This window comes from Drosophila guanche, unplaced genomic scaffold (assembly GCF_900245975.1).
Source record: "Drosophila guanche unplaced genomic scaffold, DGUA_6, whole genome shotgun sequence".
Taxonomy (NCBI): Eukaryota; Metazoa; Arthropoda; class Insecta; order Diptera; family Drosophilidae; genus Drosophila; species Drosophila guanche.
Genome location: NW_022995745.1, coordinates 5,112,070 through 5,132,537, shown reverse-complemented (window position 1 = coordinate 5,132,537; position 20,468 = coordinate 5,112,070). Strand labels below are relative to the sequence as shown.

The window sequence follows — 20,468 nt, the reverse complement described above, 5'->3', positions numbered from 1 at the left end:
ATTTGCACCTTGTTGGTTGCACCATTTTTATTTGTTTTCATTTGATTTGTGCTCTCTTTTTTATACAGCTGGCAACATCTGTTCTTTGGCGATCTTGATTCATTGATGAGTCGCCCAAGGTAGGGGCTACGGCGGGGTATTATTATGCTGGTTGGTTGGTGGAAGAAACTGAAGCTAAAGGGTTTACCTAACTGGTAATTAGGATGTGAAGAACGAGCCACACTTGTGCACCAATTGCATACATTTAATTCCATAAATAATTTCCAGCCTTTCCAGTAAAAGTTTATCTTGATTTTCTATCGATCAAGCACTCTGTCAATCTTTAGTCGCAATACTTTACGGAGTATTCAGTTCAACAAGTCAAGGCTTGAATAAGTTTGGAATAAATTCGGAATTGTATTGTTGTTGTCAGCAGATGTGTTAAGTCCTTTGCAGCACCATTTGCAGAACGAGATGGAGATGGAGCTGGATCACCTGGATGACCTGAAGGTGTTGCGCGAGCAGCGCCTCCATGAAATGAAGGAGTTGAACAACAAGAAGCAAGAGTGGCTCAAATGTGTGAGTAGTGCGGCAGTGACAGGGGGTTACCGATAGCGATGGAGCCAAATCTTTTCGCAGGGTCACGGCACCTACACGGAGCTGGCTGGCGAGAAAGAGTTCTTTGAGACGTCCAAGAAGTCAAACAATATCGTGATCCACTTCTATTGCGACGGCAACGAGCGCTGCCGCATTGTAGACATGCACCTGATGATATTGGCCTCGAAGCACGTGGAGACCAAGTTCTGCAAGTTGAACGCCGACAAGTCGCCCTTCCTGACTTCCCGTCTGCGTATCGTGGTAATGCCCACCATTGCCCTGGTGAAGGACAGCAAGGTAGAGGGCTTTATTGTGGGCTTTACCAATCTGGGCAACTGTGATGATTTCTCCACTGAGATGCTCGAGTGGCGCATCGGCCAATCTGGGGCCATTGACTACAACGGCGATCTGATGCAGCCGCCAGAAGGAAAACGCAAGCCATGCCAGATTGACTGATGACTGATTGAAGTCATCCAAGAAGCTTAGAGGCTCCCAGCAACCAACACACACAAAAAGACACAAACTCAAAGTTACAAACGAAACGCACACAAATCAGCAGCAACTAGAACAGGTATCTAATCCAATCAGTCATCATTTGAACAGTCATTTATTTATGGGGCAGAGCCACTAACTCCAGCACTCCCAACTCCGCACATTCCCACAAATTGTAAATGGCTAATTCAGATAAATGCACAATTTACGCATAATTTGCCACTTTTTGGCGCAATTTCAACATGTTTTATGCTAGTCATTTGCACTCAGCATAGAGTGGGCGCAGCACGCTTTGAAATTGTTCATGGAAAATAATAATGAAAACCTAAAAAAAGAGAGGAAATTCAGGGGAAATATCAAAGAAAATTGTCTGATAAATTGATTTATGAGAAGCACAATTCCAGTAATTATTATGTGCACTTATTTTTGTTTTATTTAACTCTCTTTCTACTTCGAATATAACTACATATATTCGTGTCTCTAAAATATTCTATAAATATAATATAATGTTCCTCTTATCACAGTCAGAACCTCGTTCCTCCCCTTGATTACCCTCCTCACACTCTCCACAATAAACCCAAAATCGAATCAAAATCAAATTTGAGTAAAAGTCACCAAATAGACACACTCAAACCCCACACGCACACTCCTTTGTCAAATAGGAAAAGTATCCCCAACTGGACCCAAGCCCTGCTCCCGCCCCTCCCCCCACACACACACACATCTCCCAAGCAGAACAAAAATTATAGAAAAAGTTTGCATAAATGTCCACAAACATGTGGCCCAGTCCCAAGTTTCGGTCTCAGTTCCAGTTGCCTCCATTTTAGAGATGTCTCCCTACCCTCTGCGAACCCCAGCAACTCTTTTATTTTCTTTGCCGCCTTTGTGGGGGTGCGAAGGGTGGGGCTACAGCTGCCTCCTTTATATACTTTCTTCTGCCTCCACTCATTGGCATCGTTGGCGACTTTATAAAAATGTTTGCCCTTTCGGTTTGTTTGTTTGCCTACGCGGCGATTTGTTTTTCTCTGTCCGTCCGTCCGTCCGTCCGTCCGTCCGTCTGTCTGTTTGTTTGTTTGTCTGTTTGTTTGTTTGCTCGACTGCGTTTTGTGTCGTAAATTTAATGGGTAACAGCAACAACAAAGGAGAGATATCGAAAAGGAATCGAAACGAATTGAATGGCAAACGGGAGCCATGCATAAAAAATTGCCAAAGCCAAGCCAAAGTATGAGGCACACATGGTCGTTGTCGTGAACGTGGACTGGCAGCCAAGGGTTAACTTCGATTAGCCCAAAATGTTGTCATGGCCTGTGGTCGCACATATGTGCCACCCCACCCGGACGGGGGAGTGGCACTGTGGCATAGGGGGGCGACCATTTGGGGAGGCGGGCAGTGGTGAGAGTCATGGTCTGGTCTCCATGTGCGAGTGTGGTCATAAGGCCAAAGCACAAATAATAACAGTCACGCGTCGTTGTGCCACCCACCAACCAGCACCCACTCCCTAGGCAAAAAGTAGCAGACGCAGCAAAAATAAATATTAAAATATAAAATAATAAAAAAGAAAACATGAAAAATAAAGCCAAGAAGAAGTTGCTACTAAATGGAAGACCATCATGGGATGCGACTAGATGGATGCTCTATAGAATTTACACAAAAGGCACAAGGCTGAATTCAATTAAGATTTCAATGAGCTAAATTAATTTCGGATATTTGATATTTATATTTTCCAAAACCTATCCTAAAATATTTGATTAAATTTTCATAAAACCAATTGGCATAGTAAAATCTTCACAAAATTCTTGTTAATTTACTTGATTTGTCGGGCATAAAAGTAGTAGTGAAAAAAGCGAAGAAAATTATACAATAAATACGCTTTTGTGTACTTTTATTTATTTATTAAAATAAATACAAGACAAATGCCTCAGTCGAAGTGCCACAGCGAGCAGCATGGCCAGCAGGGCCCACTGAAGGAGTGAAAGGACAAACCCGGGACCCAATGCCGATGCCGATGTCGATACCGAAACCAAGAACCCGAAACCGAAAAAAGTCCAATGGATACCCCATGCGAATCCTCGAATGATTGTAGTCCTCCAAGTCGCTTTTGGGTTGGCGGACAGCGTCCCCCAAAAATAGGGCCATTGATCAAAATTGTTACAATAATGGCGAAAAATCCACCCCGCATATGCGGCGAGAACAGAACAGAACATACTACACACCCAACCACCCACCCATCCCCTTTCACGGACACACACATACAGTCAAAGAGAAGAGGGTGAGGTGACTGGGAGGACAGTCCACCGTTCACTGTCGACCGTCGGTCGTCTTTCCATTTACTCCACCCCCTCCCGCCTATCCACACACTGTTTTTCCATGCCTTTCATTTCGCATCTACCCTGGAACCAGCATAGTGAATAAGTGTATATGGGTTCATGGGTTCCAAAGGTAATCAGTTGGAAGTATTATAATATTTATATGCAGATATGCAGAAAAAAAAATCACAACTAATCACAATTGAACGATTATACACAAGAAAATGAAACTAACTACGCGAATGTATGTTTTTATTAGTGGTTGAAGAAGAGAAAACGAGTTAGCTGTGGATATTATATGGTGTACAAAATTTAAATCCATCTAAATGATAGTATTTCCATGTAATATCCAGTCAAATTAGAGTCAAACTTTCCTTAAATGCCTAAAATGAATGCTGATAGCTATAAGAATTTATAATTTTAGTAAGCAGTATCCCTTGGTCGTTACAGCATGCACAGCATTTGCCCACTTGTTTCATTTCGTTGCATGGCAGAAAGCGCCAGCAAAAGGAAAGCAAATATCGCCATTGCTGTCCGACATGGCAACGGAACGGACAACAGGACAAGGAGAGGACACGGGCAGGGACACGGACACAGAGCTGGTCGAGCAGTGGCTGGCTGGAGTGGTGGCAGTGGGTGGAATGGGAATGGGCTGGGCTGGGCTGGGCAGGCCCTCGTCTACCATTGAAAGCCTTTTTTGATGGCGGCTGCTGCTGATGCTGCCAGCGTTTGTGGCGGTGGTGGTGGGTTGGCGGGTTGGTGGGGGTTGGTCGAGCAAGGTAGCAGGCGGTTCGTTGCTAACGGTTGAGCCTCTGCACGGAATGTCCAAAAGGACCCGCCGCTGCCGACGCTACATGTGTGTGCCACAGCATCGTAATGGCCACAGTTGTTGTTATGGCCAAAGTTCGTACGTGAGGGTCGAGCAGAGTCGTCGTCGAGTCGCGGACGCGGACGCGAATGACGAGGGGTGTGGTGGGTAACTGGGTGGATGGTTGGGCACGTTGGAGCACACACACACATGTAGAGAGAGGGGTATTGTGGGGTATGGCGGGGGACCAACATCTATTCGCATTTTGGTCCTTTTTGGTGGCCGTTAGCTGGTCCCGGGGTCGTTTGTACATATTGCATCAAAGAAAAGTTTTCTACTGTTGGAAAAATAAAGCAAGAAAACTACCGCGGACACACACACACACACATACAACACACACATGCCATACACTCACACATGGACCACACGCAGTCGCAATGCAAATAGCAACAAAATACAAAAAAAAAAAAAAAGAAAGTTAAAAGTGGTCTTCGAAACGGACAGGACAACGCCAAAGGATATGCCCAGATACATTTACATACTTACATATGTATTTACCTACATACATAAATATGTACATAAATATTCTTGGGGTATCCATGCAAATAAGTCTGCAGCCCTCCGCCTCCCAACCACAACAGCAAAAACCCCAAATTCGTTTTGGCGTTTGTCAAGTCAGGACTCGGAAATTGGCTGCCATTTCGATCTACCCCAGCCGCCAAATGCCCAGTCTCCTGGCCAATCCCATCCAAATAAATATAAACCAAATGAAAGCGCAAAGAATTGAATCTAAATCGAAGCTCTGACCAGAGATGATCCCATCGGAGGATTACGATCAGAACTTCAGCCGCTTGCAGATTTAGGCAAAAAATCTCAAAAGGGTTCGCAACTATGATATCAAGAGCTGTCCCAAAGATACTCAAAAACATTAATTGAATGATGTCAAATGACGTCTGCTTGCCATAGAAATATTCGCATAAGAGAGCGGACATTTACTGACATTCCTTCAACATATTCGTTGAAGCCCCCAGCCTCGCATTTGCTCCAAACCGCAACCCCAACTGTTTCCTCCTGCTCGGCTTCAGCCACAGCCACAGCCACAGCCTCCGCCTACTACTTCTCCTTCTCCTCCTGTTGTTTCTTCTCTAAGGACGCAATCAGAGCTCGAACCAGTCCAGAGCAGGCGGCCACATCAGGACCAGAGACCAGAGACCAGTCACCAGGCCAGGGCTGATCTCTGGGACAAAATATTAGTTCTGTCGAAAATAAATTTCTTTGAGTAATGTAATCCCATTTTGTGGTCTTCACCCACTGAGCGGGAGGACAGGCATGGGGCACACAAGAAGTGGTGCCCTGTGGGGGGAGTTGGACTCATTTTTTTTCTCCCACATTCCGCCCCTCAGACCACCCTCTTGGTCACATATCTCATCAGGCAGAATATGAACGCGATAAATCTGTTCGTGATTTTTTTTTTCTTTTTCTGTTCTGTCTTTTGCCACACTTACACACACATGTGGGTGGTGGTTTGGGTAGATGGGTGTGCTGGGGTGGGGTGGGGTGTGTTGTTTGAGAGGTGTCCAACTCGGTTTGTGGTGTGTGAAAAAAAAATGGCAACGGAATTCGCTAATCCCAAGGACCAGGCCAGGCCTCAGATTGAGCTTCAGCTGTCCTTTATTACACTATTTCCTAGGCTCAGGCCACAAGATGGATATACATTTACATACATACTTACGTACATATGTACATATGTTTGCAGTAGAGGAAGTGGCTGCTGGGGGGAAGGTTGAGGCTTGTGTGGAATGGCAATCGGCAGAAGGAGAGAAGTGGCAGTGGCAGTGGCAGTGGCAGTGGCAAAAGCCAGCGAAGTACGAAGTCGATTACTGACACATGTATTGTCGTTTCACGCACATGAGAAGACGTGACCAGGTGGGTGGATTTCCCAGTCAGCCACCCACACCCACACCCACAAACCCCTACCACTACCGCTACCCCTCTGTGTGTGTGACTCGGTCGCTGGATGATGACAATGTCTCCTGACAGCTTTTTGCGGCCGCCTGTGATTGCCAAAAATGAACCATGATGACGGGAAAAAAGAAATTGCCAAAACAACAACAAAATGAAACACGAAAAGCCGAAGCTTTTGATACCCTGACAGATGCATAAACTTCGAATTATCGAATCATCGAATCTATATTCTAAACTCAATGCAATTTTCCATAAATTCAATAATAAATATGTGATCTATGGTGCGCGATTTAGGACCAATTCAGTAGATTTCCAGAAATCAATGATCTTCAGATATGTACGATTGTCTTACGCCTCACAATCAAGTGACACAAAACTCTACAACAGAGCTAGAAGATACTTGCCGAAGTACTATTATATACTAGACGAATCTTCCTAGAACCTAAAAACAAACAAAATCATCGTTGAGTAAATGCTTTAACGATATAAAAAGAACAGCAATAAATTGATGTACAACAGTAACTTCAGCTTAATACCCTCTGGAAGGGTATACACCAAGAAAAAAATACATGTCTAAAAAAATGAAACCCCTGAAATGTAATACACTGAAAGACACACACACGCACGCACGCACCACGAGGCCGCAGGAGTTGTTATTCGCGGGGCAGGACATTGATGAGGCCAAATTTCTGTGATTCGTCATCTAAATAGGTTTTTGCCGGAGCACTCACCCACACAAACACACACACATGCACACACGGGTGTAAAATTACCAAACATTACACACACACAAACGTCAAGGAGGGGGGGGGTGGAAATATCTCGGCCATTGGCAAGCTAATGGCCAGGAAAATGCCATGCAGCTGGTGCAGATTTCACATATGCAAAGGAAGAACAAAAAAATATTTCACGTTCCATTGCTCGCTGCCTTGGCCACTCGCCGCTAGGTGGCCAGTAAGAGGTAACAGACTGGAACGTATTCAATTCCAATTAGAATGTTATGAAAGTCGCCGCTAGGTGGCAATATCGTATACTAAACCAATTAAAAAAACCAGCCCTGAGGCGATTTGAAGAGCTCTTCCCAAAACGATAGTTTCCTGTGAAAGTTCCAGAGTTTTTTCATATTATATGAACATACGTCTGTGGTAAAAACAATAAATAAATATACATCCCAGTCCATTATTTTCCTGTTTTGCACACTAACTCGCTCGCTATTTATTCAATTACAAACGGCATAAGGTCTGGCATTTTTGTTTAGGTTTAATTTATAATTTTTGTACAGCTGCGAATTAGCTTTAAATTAACCAAAAAATAATGGTTGGGCCACAGTCTGTATTTTTTGTTATGGCATGTTTATGATTCTTGATCGGATGTAATTTCAATGTACATCAAACTCGTCTTCTTCTTCTTCAGATTCATCACCTTCTTCTTCAGGTTCGTCACCTTCTTCATCATCCTTATCGTCATTTTCACCAGCAAAGTAGACCACCGACTTTGGTATAAATTTGGTGTGCAAAAAGTTTCCAATTTTAAAATCCTTAATCAGTGTACGCCGAGCACTTCGAGACTTTGCTCTAATATTTGGATGCTCTTCCTTGACTAAGCGCACTGTGCCACGCTTCATGCGCTTCTTCCTCTCGATGGTCGAAGCGCTTCGTAAGGACAGTGTTCAGAAAGAATTGGTTCTCATCGAAATGGAACTTTAGTGTGAATGAGACGTCATCTGTCAGCTTGTGGAGTGCTGCTTGGTCGTGTGGTTCTACCCATTGCGACAGCATGGAGCTATTACCGAAAGCAATCAGCCAGAATCTAGGTATGCCATTCGGGCAGCTCTCGTCATTTACTTTACGTCCCTTTGCCGCTTGCCAGTTTCGCATCTCCCCAGCGTGGTCCACTGTCCCGCTGACGATTTGCTTGAGTTTTTTCCAATAGAGAGAGGGCGACGATTCAGCTCGTAATTCTTCTCCAACTCGAGTATAACCTGGTAATACTCCTCCACCATTTGAAAGCTTTCCGACTGCAAATCTTTCAGCACAGAAATTTGTTTCAGAACGGGAGCTGACAGCGCTTGAACAGTATACCACAAATGCTGCTTTTGGTTGTCTGATGTTTGACTTGGAACGATTTAACTCGACTGACGTGTTTTCCACTAGAAACTTTGAAGTCATAAAATATGTGAAAATCTGAAACCATTTGGCCTTCAATATGATACAATTTCGATATTTTTGTATTACTGCAACCCCGAAATACAACTCTGCAATGTTATATAACAGGAAAGTGCCCTGGACGCTGGAAACTATATTCAAATATTCCTTTGTTAGATGCACAAACATAGAAAGCTCCGAAGAGAACATTGAAGAACATTGTAAGTGTTAGACTTTATTTAGGACCTATTATAAACAATTAATTAAATGTTCCATAATTTCTTGGTGGTAGTCAAGGCGGAGAGAAACAAACAAAAAATAATAATGGGAAAGCGGAATAAGTGATTTGTTCTTCTTCATTTTTTGTGTGTATAAATGCACTGTAATGTGTATTGTAGTTTGAATTGCGCTCAACTGGGCTCCAATAGGGCACCGGCCAGCCATCAAAACGAATAACGAATACGATGCGAATGTTGCATAACATCTAGGTTGTATTTCTTGTAAATAATAATCTTCCATGTGTGTTATCTTCCACCGCTGCTGATGTTGGAGCTCCTGCTGCAGACTACAAGCGAATCGGGTTGAATTCAGATTTGGATATGGGTTTGGGTTCGGATTTTGGTTTTTTGTTGGAAGTATAATTATGCGTGGGGCAACGATGACTACTACGATAAGTGCAATGAGGAGAATATGTGGTGGTGGTGTTGCCAGTGGCAATCAGGTGAGCTTTGATCGCTTCTTGGCAATCGCATCCTCAACGGCACGCAGCTGCTTGAGCAACTCCTCTCTTCTTGAATGCTTGCCGCCGCCATCCTTATCCGTGTCTTTGTCCTTATCCTTATCCTTTTCCTTGATCTTATCCTTGATGGGGGAATGACCACGCTTGTTGTCCGTTTCGCCTGAGGGAATTGGTGATAACAGCGCAGACACACCCACCATTGTCGATGGCTTCTTAATCTCAATGGAAATCGGCGAACGCTTTTTGGTCGCTTGTTCAGCGGCTAAACAAATTGAATAAAACATGATGTAAATTCTTCACTTTTCTCTGAGTAACTTTGAACTTACGCTTTTTAATTAATTTACGCTCATTGAGCGCCTTGTCTGTGGCCCGTACACGCTTCTGCGGCGACTCCAACGATGTGGTTGACGATGAAGACCCCGATTCTGAATCTGAATACGAGGTATCCGAGGAATCTTTGACCAAATCAGAACGGAAACTTAATTAAATCCATCGATTGTAGCTATTGCCATGACTAATACCTGATTCCGATGATGTGGAGCTGCGACCCCGTCTCCTCTTGTCGAACTTCTTGGGCGAAGGCGATGTTACCTTTTTCCGCTTTGAGACGGGACTGATACGCTTTTCCAGGCCAGCTCCTCTCTTGTAGGACGGTGAGGGGCTTGCCTCTGTGGATGGGCACAATAGAAACAAAATTTAGCACAACATTTTCCCCAGGCATGCCCAGCCCAATGCATATTGACGACTTACTGGTCGAGTTTCGACGTCGACGGGGTATCTGGCTGGGCGAACGCACCGCTCGTCCTGCTGTCGGACGTCTGGCAGAGGCAGGCACCTTGTGCGAGCCACCACCGCCACCGCCGTAGCCCCCAGCGCCGCCACCTCCGCCGCCGCGTCGCTTGTGGTCCGAGGCACTGCTGGAACGAGACGAGTCCGAGCTGGAGTCGCTCTGAGAACTGTTTGAACTGGAATATGATGTGTTGGATGTGTAGCTCCTGCGGTCTCGTCTGCGACGATCGTCCCGATCGTATGAGCCACGTCCCATCGATTTGGATCTCATCCAGGGATCGCTCCACTCATCGCCCCTGCCACCCGCAGACTCCACACGCTGTACGATCACCTCGCGTGCGGGACGCAGACGACGATCGTCCTCATAGTGTGGCATACGATGTGGCGGCAGCTCCCGATATCTGGTCATTCTGCCATACGCATCGACATCCTCGTACGGCATCGGCATATACTGTGCCCGGCCGTAACGCTCCGGCGCCGGTGGACCGTACATTGGGTACTGCAAGGGGAAGAGAGCGCGGGAATTAGCATGACTGCCGGTAGATGATGCTGGTAGATGCATGGGTAGTGGTAGTGCAAGTTGCTGCTCACGCACCGGTGCTGGTGTCGGTGAGCTGAGCCCGGACGGGCTGCTGTTGTTTCCCCGTTCCTTGAGGTAGTACGGATCCTTCTCAAGCTCGTCAGGCGAGAGGGTTAGGTTCATTTTCTTGTCCTCAAAGTCCATGTCCTGCTCCTTCCGCTTGTTCGCCTTCCGCATCATCTCCTTGGCCGTGCGCAGTCCCCGCTCCCAGGCATTCTCCACCACAACGGGTCCCTCTGGCAGCAGAACGGGCCTGGCCTCATGATGATTTGCATACATGCTCGGCGCATGATGCACCGGTGGCGGTCGATGATGCAGCGGCGGCCTCTCATTCCGATAGTCGTGATAGTCCGCAGGCGCTGAAGCATGTGGGGCATACGCACTGACGGGTCTCGGGGCAGAACCACCACTGCCACTGCCACCGCCGCCGCCGCCGGCGCCAGAACCAGCACCGCCACCACCTCCACCACCGCCAGCGCCGCCACCTCCACCTCCACCGCTGCCGCCCTGCAAGGGCACAGATCGAACGAGACCCTCGAACATTGTGTAATTTCCCTTGTCGGTGACACCGGGATGCAGGAAGCGGCAACTCATTCCCCAGGTGCACTGTCCGCGCGTGTAAAATCTACAAATGGGCTTCGGTTCGGTTTCCTCGGGGCGCTTCTCGTCCTCATCGGACACCTCGCCCTCCTCCAGCTCCTCCTCGTCCTTTTTCTTTTTGGCAGCGGCGGCGGCAATCTCTGCGGCACTCTCCACCTCCAGTGTGCCATTTTTATCGTCATCGCCAACAATGCCACCCTCTTTGGCCTCCTTTTCGCCAGCATCCACTTCGCCATCGTCATCGTCCGAGTGCCTATTGGATGTGGGTGACAATGAGTTTCTCTTTCCCTTTGATGTTGCGTTTGTTTGATTGGCTTTTGCATCGGCATTGTCCTGATCCTGATCCTGGTCCCCATCCCTGGCTATTTCTGGACACTCGCCCTCCTCCGCCTCAAAGTCGAGAGCATCATCGTCGTGTGTCTTGACAAGATCCTCCTCCTGCAGCCTGGCCGTTGTCGGCACATCCCTGCCCTTAGTGCTGTCCTCAGTCTGTAGAAATAAACGAAACGAAAAGATTAGAACAGGGGAAGAAGACAACAGAGAGGGACGTTCAACTTACATTTGATTCTGTGGGTGAGTCGCCGCCTCTTCTCTCCAGCGGACTGTTTTTCCGTGGAGCCTTGCCGTTAAGCTTTCCATCGTCAGTGGCAGCAGCAGTAGCGGCATCGGCATCATCGGCATCCTCATCATCATCGCCCAGACCTGGCAGTGTGTCATTGGAAATGTCCCCATCATCATCATCTACATCGTTATGAAGTGAGTTCTTCGACGACGCCCGCTTCTCGTCTGTGTCAATTTCACTCACATCACTCAAATCCTCGTGGCTGATGTTGAGATCAACAGCCGCCTGATTGTACAACTGTGGGCTATTGCTGCGACTTCTCACGGAGGAGAGCAGCGAGTTTTGTGGTGATTTGGTGGCGGCATTTGGAGAGCCGACACTGCCCCCAGCCGTCGGTGGCACTGAGTCGGGCCTCGAGTCGGTGGTCTCGGTCTCCTCTCGGTCACGCGGTAGCTCGTTCACAGCACGATCTGGTTGTTGTTCTGGTTCTGGGTCCGCTTCGTCCTCGCTGCCGGAACTGCTGCTGCTGCTGCTATCACTGACGCTGCCCGAGCTGCTGCTCGAGCTCTTGTTCTGCAACTTGGACCTTTGGCTGCGGTTCGAGCTGGAGCTTGAGTTCGATGAGGAGCTGCTCGTGGAGTCCGCACGTCGGGATCTGTTCATTGCAGCAGCGGCGGCAGAAGCAGCATCGTTGGATGTCGTTTCAGCCGCATGGCTAGATGCGTCCTCGTCCGCACCAACACCCGTGTCCTTTATGGGTGAGTTCGAGCGTGACTCGCTTGAGATGGACGGGTTCGAGCTGGCGCGAGAGTCATCCGACTCCATGGTGTGCATGGGCTAGCCTTATCCCTTGTGGGGCAGCAGCAACTCCGTTCGCTTTGTTCCTGGAGGTGCAGAGATAAGAGAGGGCTTAATGGAAGTCTGTCCACAATTTATCTCTATTTATATGATGGGTAAATCTTAATCGACAAGTCAATAGGCCAATCGTCGGACTTTCGGCCGACGCGCATAAAGTGGAGCATGATGGAAGGGTATGATGGTCAGCGAGCCATCGGAATCGAATATTTTGTTGGTTGGTTGAACGGAAGGAAGGCTTTTAAGCTGGAACAAAACAGACAATAATCCCCTAGGGATGCGATACGAGAAAGATATCGGGGCGGCGAAAGCGGAACCAAGGACAAGGCCAAGGTCAGGGTCACCACCTGCAGCAATCATTGCACCCAACAAATATCTATTACTTAATGAATATCGATTCCCAACAATGTGCTTGGTGGATCGTTGCTGTTGAATGTTTAATGGTGGTGGTGGTGATGGTGGTGGTGGTGGGTGTTTTGGGGGCACAGAGGGGCTTAAGAGTTTTTTGCAATAGTTTTGTTTTGAGTTTTACGTTTTGTGTTGAATTCTTACCTTCATTTCGCTTTTAATTTGGTTTATGTTTATATTTTCTTTCATTTTCATTTCGATATTAATTTCTTTACGTGTATGTGTGTGCTGTGTGCCGCTTCTTTCGTTTGTTCTTCGTTTTTCTCGAGACTTTTCGCGAACGTGAGATACGAAACATTGGGAGATATGCAAGTGAGGGAGAGAGCAAGGGCAAGGCAGCAGCGACTTGTACGGCCATGGTGAAATCACTAATAAGGTGACGTCGTCAGCTAAGTGGAGGACTACCAGCTTATCCACCACGCTCTCTCAGCTCTCAGAGAGGCAAGCGCTAGAGAGAGATAGCAAACGTTTTACATTCTGCACTCTTCGCTTTTATTGTTTTTGCTGACAGCAAAGTAAAGATTTGTAGCGGCATAGCAACAAATATTTTGCAGACATGTTTGTTTCTAAAAAAGATGTAATTGAAAAAGATTCAATTACATACACATTACATTACACATCCAAAATAAAATAGTAGTTGCATGCATATTTCATTGTCTTCCGCTTACGTCTTCATTCATAAACAATTAAGAAAAATAAGAAGTCAATGAAAAAATCGTGCGCGACACACGTCTTTCGTCGACGTTTGGCAAACGACTGACAAGCTGGTGGACCTCGAATGAGAAGGCACTGTGGTGAATCCGTCACCTTATTATGCATGCAACTACTATTTTATTTTGGATGTGTAATGTAATGTTTATGTAATTGAATCTTTATTGCTGAGAGAGCGTGGTGAATAAGCTGGTGGTCCTCCACTCAGCTGACGACGACACCTTATTAGTAATTTCACCATGCGGGGGGGCAAAGCAACGGGTAACGGAATACTTTACTTTCAAAAACTCAGAAAAATACAGCCTTTTGCTCTCTTCCCGCTCCAATGAAAGTACACACACACATACACTCGACTCGACACTCGGACTTACACACTCTCCCATACATGTGGGAGAGACACTACGAGACCTACACACAACACAGGCACTGTTACTGTTAACACAGAGAGACAAGGTGTGAGAGAGATAGAGAGTTTAACTTTACTGCCGGACTTTTTTCGCACTTTTCGCGACGGAGAAGAGTCTGCTCAAAAGAAAGGGTCCATTATGTGTTTACTTTGCACTTAATATTTCATTTGATTTTTTTTCTCAAATATACTCATTTATTTTGCTATTTTTGCATAAACCACTTTTCACATACGCAGTTGATTTTACTTGATTTGAGTTTTATTTGATCTTTTTTTCGTATTTTTTTTGGGTGGGAAAATTAGAATACTTGAAAAGAAATGAATTTGTTGGTTGCCTTTTGTTGCAATATGTACAATATTGTTGTTGCTGCTTACCTGTGGATGGGGATGACTGGGGCGAGAAGAACGGTCGCGGGCAGGGACACGCGAATGTGCCACCAGATCGGCGCCGCTTTTAGCACCGCCACCGGGAATCAATCGTTGACGAATTTCTTCTATCTGTCTGCCCCGACTGTCAGACTGCCGCCTGTCGCGCGTCGCTTTCGCCTTCAATGTGTGGCTATGGCTATGCTGTGTGTCGGGGCCCGATCGGAAATGGGGCTTCTACCCACGTCCTTGCGCAACTTGAAGATATTTGCTGCAGCTTGATTATCACGTTTACCTGAAGTTGTTAGCACGTTGGCTTGGTGGTCGTAAGGGCAGCCAAGAATATATAATTCCACATTTACTTTTTTTTCGTCACAATGATGGCCGCATCTACCAGTGTTACCGCGGAATTATCGATAAAATATTCCGACAGACCCACGGAAATATACCCTTGCATTTTCAAGACATTCAAATTCAGAAACTCCTCGATTTTGATGTTTTATTTGATAAAAATAGCTAGTTTCAAGTCCAATGACGAAAATATAGCCGCTTCTTCAGGAAAACATCTTTGTCACCATTGAAACTATCGATGGTTACGAATTTAGCCGCACATCGATACCATCTCGTGAAAATCGAAATGGTATGCATGTTTTATACAACAATGTAAGCATGGCAGGGCCAAATTGATTGAAATGAGTGCAATTTTTGAATTTGTATTTGCTAAATTGTTTATTTATTCGCAGATGTTCGGATATAAATGTCCACTATCGATAAGCTAGCTTGACTCTTTTTGCGCCTAACAGCACAATTTTCGTTTTACAATTTGCACAATACCAATTAATTTGCCAAAATAACCCATTCATAGACAAAAATTCACTGTAAATTAAAAATTATTTAATTTTTCAAATAATGATTGGATTATGTAATTAAACATTTATCTAAACCACTTCTCTATTGCCTGCAAACACTGGTTCCGTTCCTCCTCCACCATTCCATCAATGGTGCTGCTGCTATCGAAAACGTTACGTTTTCTGCAAATTTGCAGATTAAACGGAAAATGTCCAGCAACAAGCCGGGCCCCACCACTCTGGGGGGCCACACAGCGGCTGTACGCATCCAGCCCCATCGACATGAGCTTCGAGCTGTTTGAGGGTCAAACCAGCGACCCCAGCCAGGCACCGCTCATCACGATGCACGGCCTGTTCGGCTCCAAACAGAATTGGCGCGGCATCAGCAAAGCCCTGGTCCAGCGCACCAACAGGAAGGTGAGTGGTTCCGGCGCACCGATGGTTATACCAATTCAAAATTATCATCTTTCATGCACAGATCTACACTGTGGATGCACGGAATCATGGCGAGAGTCCTCATACCAGCAGCCACAACTCGCCGGACATGTCGGGCGATGTGCGCCGCTTCCTGGAGACACGAGCCCATCCAAGGGCCTGCCTGATGGGCCACAGCATGGGCGGTCGCACAATGATGTACTTTGCCCACAAGTATGTATGTATGTAGGCAGCGTGCCAGTCAGACAAAATTGCTAAAAAAAATCTCTTTGCAGCCTGAAATGACGGAACGTCTGATTGTCGTCGACATCTCGCCAATTAGAGTGCCGCGCACCACTGGCGAAATGCAGCGCATATTCGATGCCATGGTTAATATCTCCCTGCCGCCGGAACTGCCCCTGTCCGAGGGCCGCAAGCTGGCCAAGCAGCAGCTGCTGGCGGCCACCGATTCGAATGAAACTGTCGAGTTTATCATGCTAAATCTGAGAAAGGATCCACAAACAGGAGCGTAAGTAATGCTGCAAATCTGCATTAGTCCACTGCTGACTGATTGATCTCTGATTCTGATCTACCTTCAGGTTCTCGTGGGCCTGCAATGCGCAGCTGCTGCGCGAATTTCTGCCACGCTTCCACGACTATCGCTCGCACTTTGCGTCACTGCCACCGTACAAGGGTCCAACCACCTTCATTTGCGGCACTCGGTCGCCATACATGAAGTAAGCTTGAGCTTGTGCTCCACACATGACAAAACCCACTTCATTTCTAACTTTTGCAGACGCGAGGACTGGCCACAGATTCTGGAAATGTTTCCCAATGCCGAAATCCATTGGCTGGATGCTCACCATCTGGTGCACTTTGATCAGCCGCAGCAGTTCATCTCAATTGTAAGCGAATTTCTCAATAGACCATTGAGTGCCTCGTGAGATTTCTAGCTAGAGATGCGAATAGAAAAAGAGACAAACAAACCAAACCACACGTACGATTTCTTGTTTTCTTGTTCACAATTGAACGATCGTTTAACAGGACTTCTCCTTCGTGCAGCCAAAACACTAAATAGAAAGGGACGGCAACATAAAGTAGGGCCACAACGCATGCTCAGTGCACTTATTCTGCTGCAGGCATTGTCCCATTGCTTTTATGCGTTCGAAGTCGCTTTCTTCTATCGTAATTTTAGTCATGGGTCGCTGGCAGCTTAGATTGCTCTTCCCCACCCCAACCAATCAAAGATTCTTAGCCACTTTCTGCTTATTTTTTTGTTACATTTAAAATGTAATTTAATTTCTCATTCTGCTTCGGCGTATGAATTTCAGATCAGAATTTTCGTGTTTGTTTTTGTTTTTTTTAGTTTTTTTTTTGTTACAAAATATACATTACACAGACACGAAACGAATGCCATGAAGATACATAAAGCCGGGCGTGACAGTCCGTTTGCTGCATCCCAAAAAAAAAGTGTTCGAATTTGTTGTCTTTGCTTTTATCCGTATTTGTGTAAGTATATAATATACGTGTATACATGTGTATATGTGTTGTTGTTGTTGTTGTTTCTTGTATGTGCTTTCACTTACAAACTAATAATAAATACATGTAAATTAGGAGGGGGAGGGAAATCACATTGCATTTACAAATAATATAGTCGAAAAGGTAACACAAATTATCCATAAATGAACACAGTTCTGCGTGCGATGGTGTGTGTGTGTGTGTGGCTGTCTGAATGTGTGTGTGTGTGTGTGTGTTCTTGTGTGTGGAAGTGATACAAAATACATCAAACATCAAACAGGAATGGTGGGGTATCAACTTTTGTGCTAAGGCTAAAATGCTTTTGATAATGTCTTCAAATTTGATGTGTACATGAGAGGTGTGTGTGTGTGTGTGTTGTGTGTGTGCGAGAGAGAATTCATTGATTTTGTCTCACAGCTTTTTTAGCATTTTCTTGTATTTTAGTTATTAGCTTTGCTCTAGTTCTCTCTCTCTCTTTCTTCGTGTTTTTTGTGCCATCTTTTTGTGTGTTTTTTGGTTTTTAGTTTGGTTAGACAATAATGCCGCCATCGTAGGCGTAGTCGGCCTTGTTGTGCATCACAAGACGATTCTCCACAAAGTAAAAGCTGTCCGAGCGCGTCTCAAAGGGGCTCGATATCATTTCAGCAACTGCAATCACAGACAGAGACAGAGACAGAGGGAGAGATGAAATCACAGTAAGCAATGCTGGCCCGCCCGTATGCTGCAGCCTTGACCCACAAACACACAAAGAGCGAAGGAAGATATGTTTCATTTTGGGCAGCAGCCAGCCTCTGGCACACCTCCTGCACTTATGTAAAGTGGAAGCTTACCTAGGTCGGGTGGAAGATTAGGAAACTCGTAGATGTGCTCGCAAGTGTTCTTCGAGTACGGAATGCAGTAGCCAAACTCAAAGTCAAAGGTTTTCAGCAAACGATCACGAAAGAAGTGCCGCTCAATCATTCGAAAATTATTCACTGGCTGACTGCCCACAGTGAACTCCACCCTGGGTGATGGAAAAGGAACAAAAATCGGTTACAGAATACACCAGAAATGCGCGTTTCTGTGGGTTGTAACTTACGTGGCGCCAACAGTTTTTAGGTTGAGAAATGCCGGAGTAAATTGATAGCGTACATAGCGTCCGGCATTTGGATCGGCAGTGTCGTCTAGCGATAGCTCCTCGGCGGCGGCCAGCATTGTCTCCTCGACGGACAGACCGTCCGGGAATTGCTCACTGGGCGGCTTGGCGATCTCAAAGAGCACAGCACCACTCTCCAGATCGCGTATCTTGAAGCGTGTAAAGTCTATTTCGAACACATTGGCATTGGCCGAGCAGAGGTAGTCGTCCGTGATCTTTGTGAGATTCAGCACCTCCTCGGGACTGACGTTGGACTCCTCCTTGCGCTTGCCCTCGGCACCCGAGGCGCCAGCAGCAGCCGCGCCACCACCCATCGGCCCACCGCTGCTGCCGTTACCGTCTCCGTTGCCTGGTGCGGAAATAGAAGCGGCCGCCGCAGCGGCACTTGCAGCAGCAGACGCAGAGGCTGTGCTGGCGGAGGAAGATTGCACGGGATTCAATTGCTTGCCCACAACACTCATGGCTGGATGCTGCTGGATGGATATCAACTGGGCCTGTGGCTCTGGCTCTGGAACTGCCTAAAGTCGTCTGTTGGATGGTCTCCTTATTGTGGTTGGGGGGGGAATGGCTGCTCCTGGGGTTGCTCCTACTGTACGCTCTTTGCTCCGGCGGGGCAGCGCTCAAACTGCACCCAAGACAGTGTGGATTACAGAGGAGTTGGATTGGGGGTGGAGAGTTGCATTAATTAGTGGATAATTAACCCCTGGCTGCACGCAGGGGTGAGCGAATACTCACCAACACATATACACGCATCGAGAGTTGCCATAACATTTGCCAAAAGCAACAACACAAAAACGCGACCCAATTCCTGGAAAAGCTCCGTTCTATGTGCTTGTGTTTGTTTTTCCCTTGCTCTTCCGCGCTGTGTGGGTGTGTGCGTGTGAACGTACATGCAATTGTAGGTGGCTATGTGTGAGTGTATGTTTTCCTTTCTTTGTGGTGTTGCTGCTGTTGCTTTTGAGTTTGCTGCTTCTGCTGTTGCTGTCGCTTCTTCTGCTGCCCCGTGGCTGCTGATTATGTTTTAACTATTGTGGAGAAACATATGCATTGCATATGACCACATTAAGCTATCTAGTGTTCTTTAAATTCTAAACATTTTCTCCTATTTTATAAAATCCAAACTTCTGTTGTTTCCAGTGCCAGAGTGGTCGTAGATTTATCAATCAAAGATACTTTGGCCGACCCTCAGAAATATACCGAAATATTTCCCTCTTGGTCAAAATATACCGTATATACACCGAGGAAAAACACGAATGGCAAAACCTGCGTATGGCAGTTTCGATACCCTTTATATTACCCTTAAAACTTATTTCGAATGGATTCTGGCAAGTGACTCCAAGTGAGAGCTAAATATTGTTTACTACGAATGCTATTTTTGAAAAATATCATATCATATATGAAGTTACGAATATATACATTTTGAGATTTTGTATGTACGTAGCAACCCTAAATAAGGGTTATAGAACTATCGACGCATGACGTTGAATACAGCTCTGCGTTTGATAATGCAGTGTTGGACAATGCAACAAATGGGCGCGCTGCTCCTTGAATTTGAACTTACTTATCACATGTCCTTTAGATATAACAAAAACAACGTGTATTGAAGTTTAGAGCACAAAACAATGCAAACAACTAAACAGTAACCGTTATGTACTTGCTAACTTTTACTTTAATTCAAATGCTTTGAAAATGGTTTACTTATATTTGCATATATTTGAGGGCTGCTTAAAATTTCAATTTGTGCATCGAAATATTCACTTTCTCATGCATTTATTTATATAAATACATACATATGTACATATGGTCATAAAATGTACAAAGTATGAACAGATTTCACCCGCAATATCCACTGCAGCAGCAGCAGCAGCAGCAGCAGCCGGATGCACTTGAAACGAGGCCCATCCCAATTGTGGCTGGCAATTAGTTAATGTCCATGAAGATTACCAGAGTTGCAGCCCAGACTCTTCCCTTTTCTTTTCCCGTTCCAGGCCTCTCAAGTGTCTCGGGTGAGCGCCAGTCGAGTGGTTGTAGCCATAGGATCTGCTTTTGCTTTTCTTACTTCTCGTCTACACTGGGGTTCAAGAGCCCTATCCCATTTCCAACCCAGACTTAAGGGCGCCAAAGTCTGATCATTTCGATTTGGTCTTCATGTGTATGTGTGTGTGTGTGTGTATTGTACGTGTGTGGGTAGTGTAGACAGGCGACTACTTAGTATAATTCTAGTAACTTCTTCTTGCTATGTATGG

General features: G+C 45.9%; 5 protein-coding genes across 6 annotated transcripts; 2 read left to right on the top strand and 3 right to left on the bottom strand.

Moving 5' to 3' along the window:
• Positions 1 to 334: 334 nt before the first annotated feature.
• LOC117581666 (thioredoxin domain-containing protein 9-like) lies at positions 335 to 1,389 on the top strand. The gene is made up of 2 exons (XM_034269049.1): positions 335 to 558; positions 619 to 1,389. The coding sequence occupies exons 1-2, from the start codon at positions 454 to 456 to the stop codon at positions 1,030 to 1,032; spliced, it is 519 nt and encodes a 172-aa protein (XP_034124940.1). The 5' UTR covers positions 335 to 453; the 3' UTR covers positions 1,033 to 1,389.
• A 6,136-nt stretch (positions 1,390 to 7,525) lies between these two features.
• Positions 7,526 to 8,155, bottom strand: LOC117580899 (nucleosome assembly protein 1-like 1). Its single transcript, XM_034267659.1, is given in 2 exon segments — positions 7,526 to 7,717; positions 7,719 to 8,155. Coding segments are annotated over 2 exon segments (498 nt in total). The 5' UTR covers positions 8,025 to 8,155.
• A 350-nt stretch (positions 8,156 to 8,505) lies between these two features.
• On the bottom strand, positions 8,506 to 14,731 carry LOC117581663 (zinc finger CCCH domain-containing protein 18). 2 transcript variants are annotated; one of them, XM_034269044.1, is made up of 7 exons: positions 14,317 to 14,730; positions 11,559 to 12,445; positions 10,415 to 11,488; positions 9,781 to 10,318; positions 9,552 to 9,698; positions 9,357 to 9,485; positions 8,506 to 9,292 (listed from the first exon to the last, which is right to left on the bottom strand). In XM_034269044.1, the coding sequence occupies exons 2-7, from the start codon at positions 12,393 to 12,395 to the stop codon at positions 9,009 to 9,011; spliced, it is 3,009 nt and encodes a 1,002-aa protein (XP_034124935.1). In that variant the 5' UTR covers positions 12,396 to 12,445; positions 14,317 to 14,730; the 3' UTR covers positions 8,506 to 9,008. The 2 variants fall into 2 exon arrangements, with proteins under 2 accessions (XP_034124935.1, XP_034124934.1); XM_034269043.1 differs by having other exon boundaries at positions 9,781 to 11,488; positions 14,317 to 14,731.
• Positions 14,732 to 15,246: 515 nt separating this feature from the next.
• On the top strand, positions 15,247 to 16,569 carry LOC117581664 (protein ABHD11). The gene is made up of 5 exons (XM_034269047.1): positions 15,247 to 15,572; positions 15,634 to 15,807; positions 15,866 to 16,098; positions 16,169 to 16,306; positions 16,366 to 16,569. The coding sequence occupies exons 1-5, from the start codon at positions 15,306 to 15,308 to the stop codon at positions 16,511 to 16,513; spliced, it is 960 nt and encodes a 319-aa protein (XP_034124938.1). The 5' UTR covers positions 15,247 to 15,305; the 3' UTR covers positions 16,514 to 16,569.
• A 1,019-nt stretch (positions 16,570 to 17,588) lies between these two features.
• On the bottom strand, positions 17,589 to 19,361 carry LOC117581665 (protein unc-119 homolog). Its single transcript, XM_034269048.1, has 4 exons — positions 18,958 to 19,361; positions 18,166 to 18,847; positions 17,918 to 18,090; positions 17,589 to 17,735 (listed from the first exon to the last, which is right to left on the bottom strand). The coding sequence occupies exons 2-4, from the start codon at positions 18,681 to 18,683 to the stop codon at positions 17,617 to 17,619; spliced, it is 810 nt and encodes a 269-aa protein (XP_034124939.1). The 5' UTR covers positions 18,684 to 18,847; positions 18,958 to 19,361; the 3' UTR covers positions 17,589 to 17,616.
• Between the last annotated feature and the right edge of the window lie 1,107 nt (positions 19,362 to 20,468).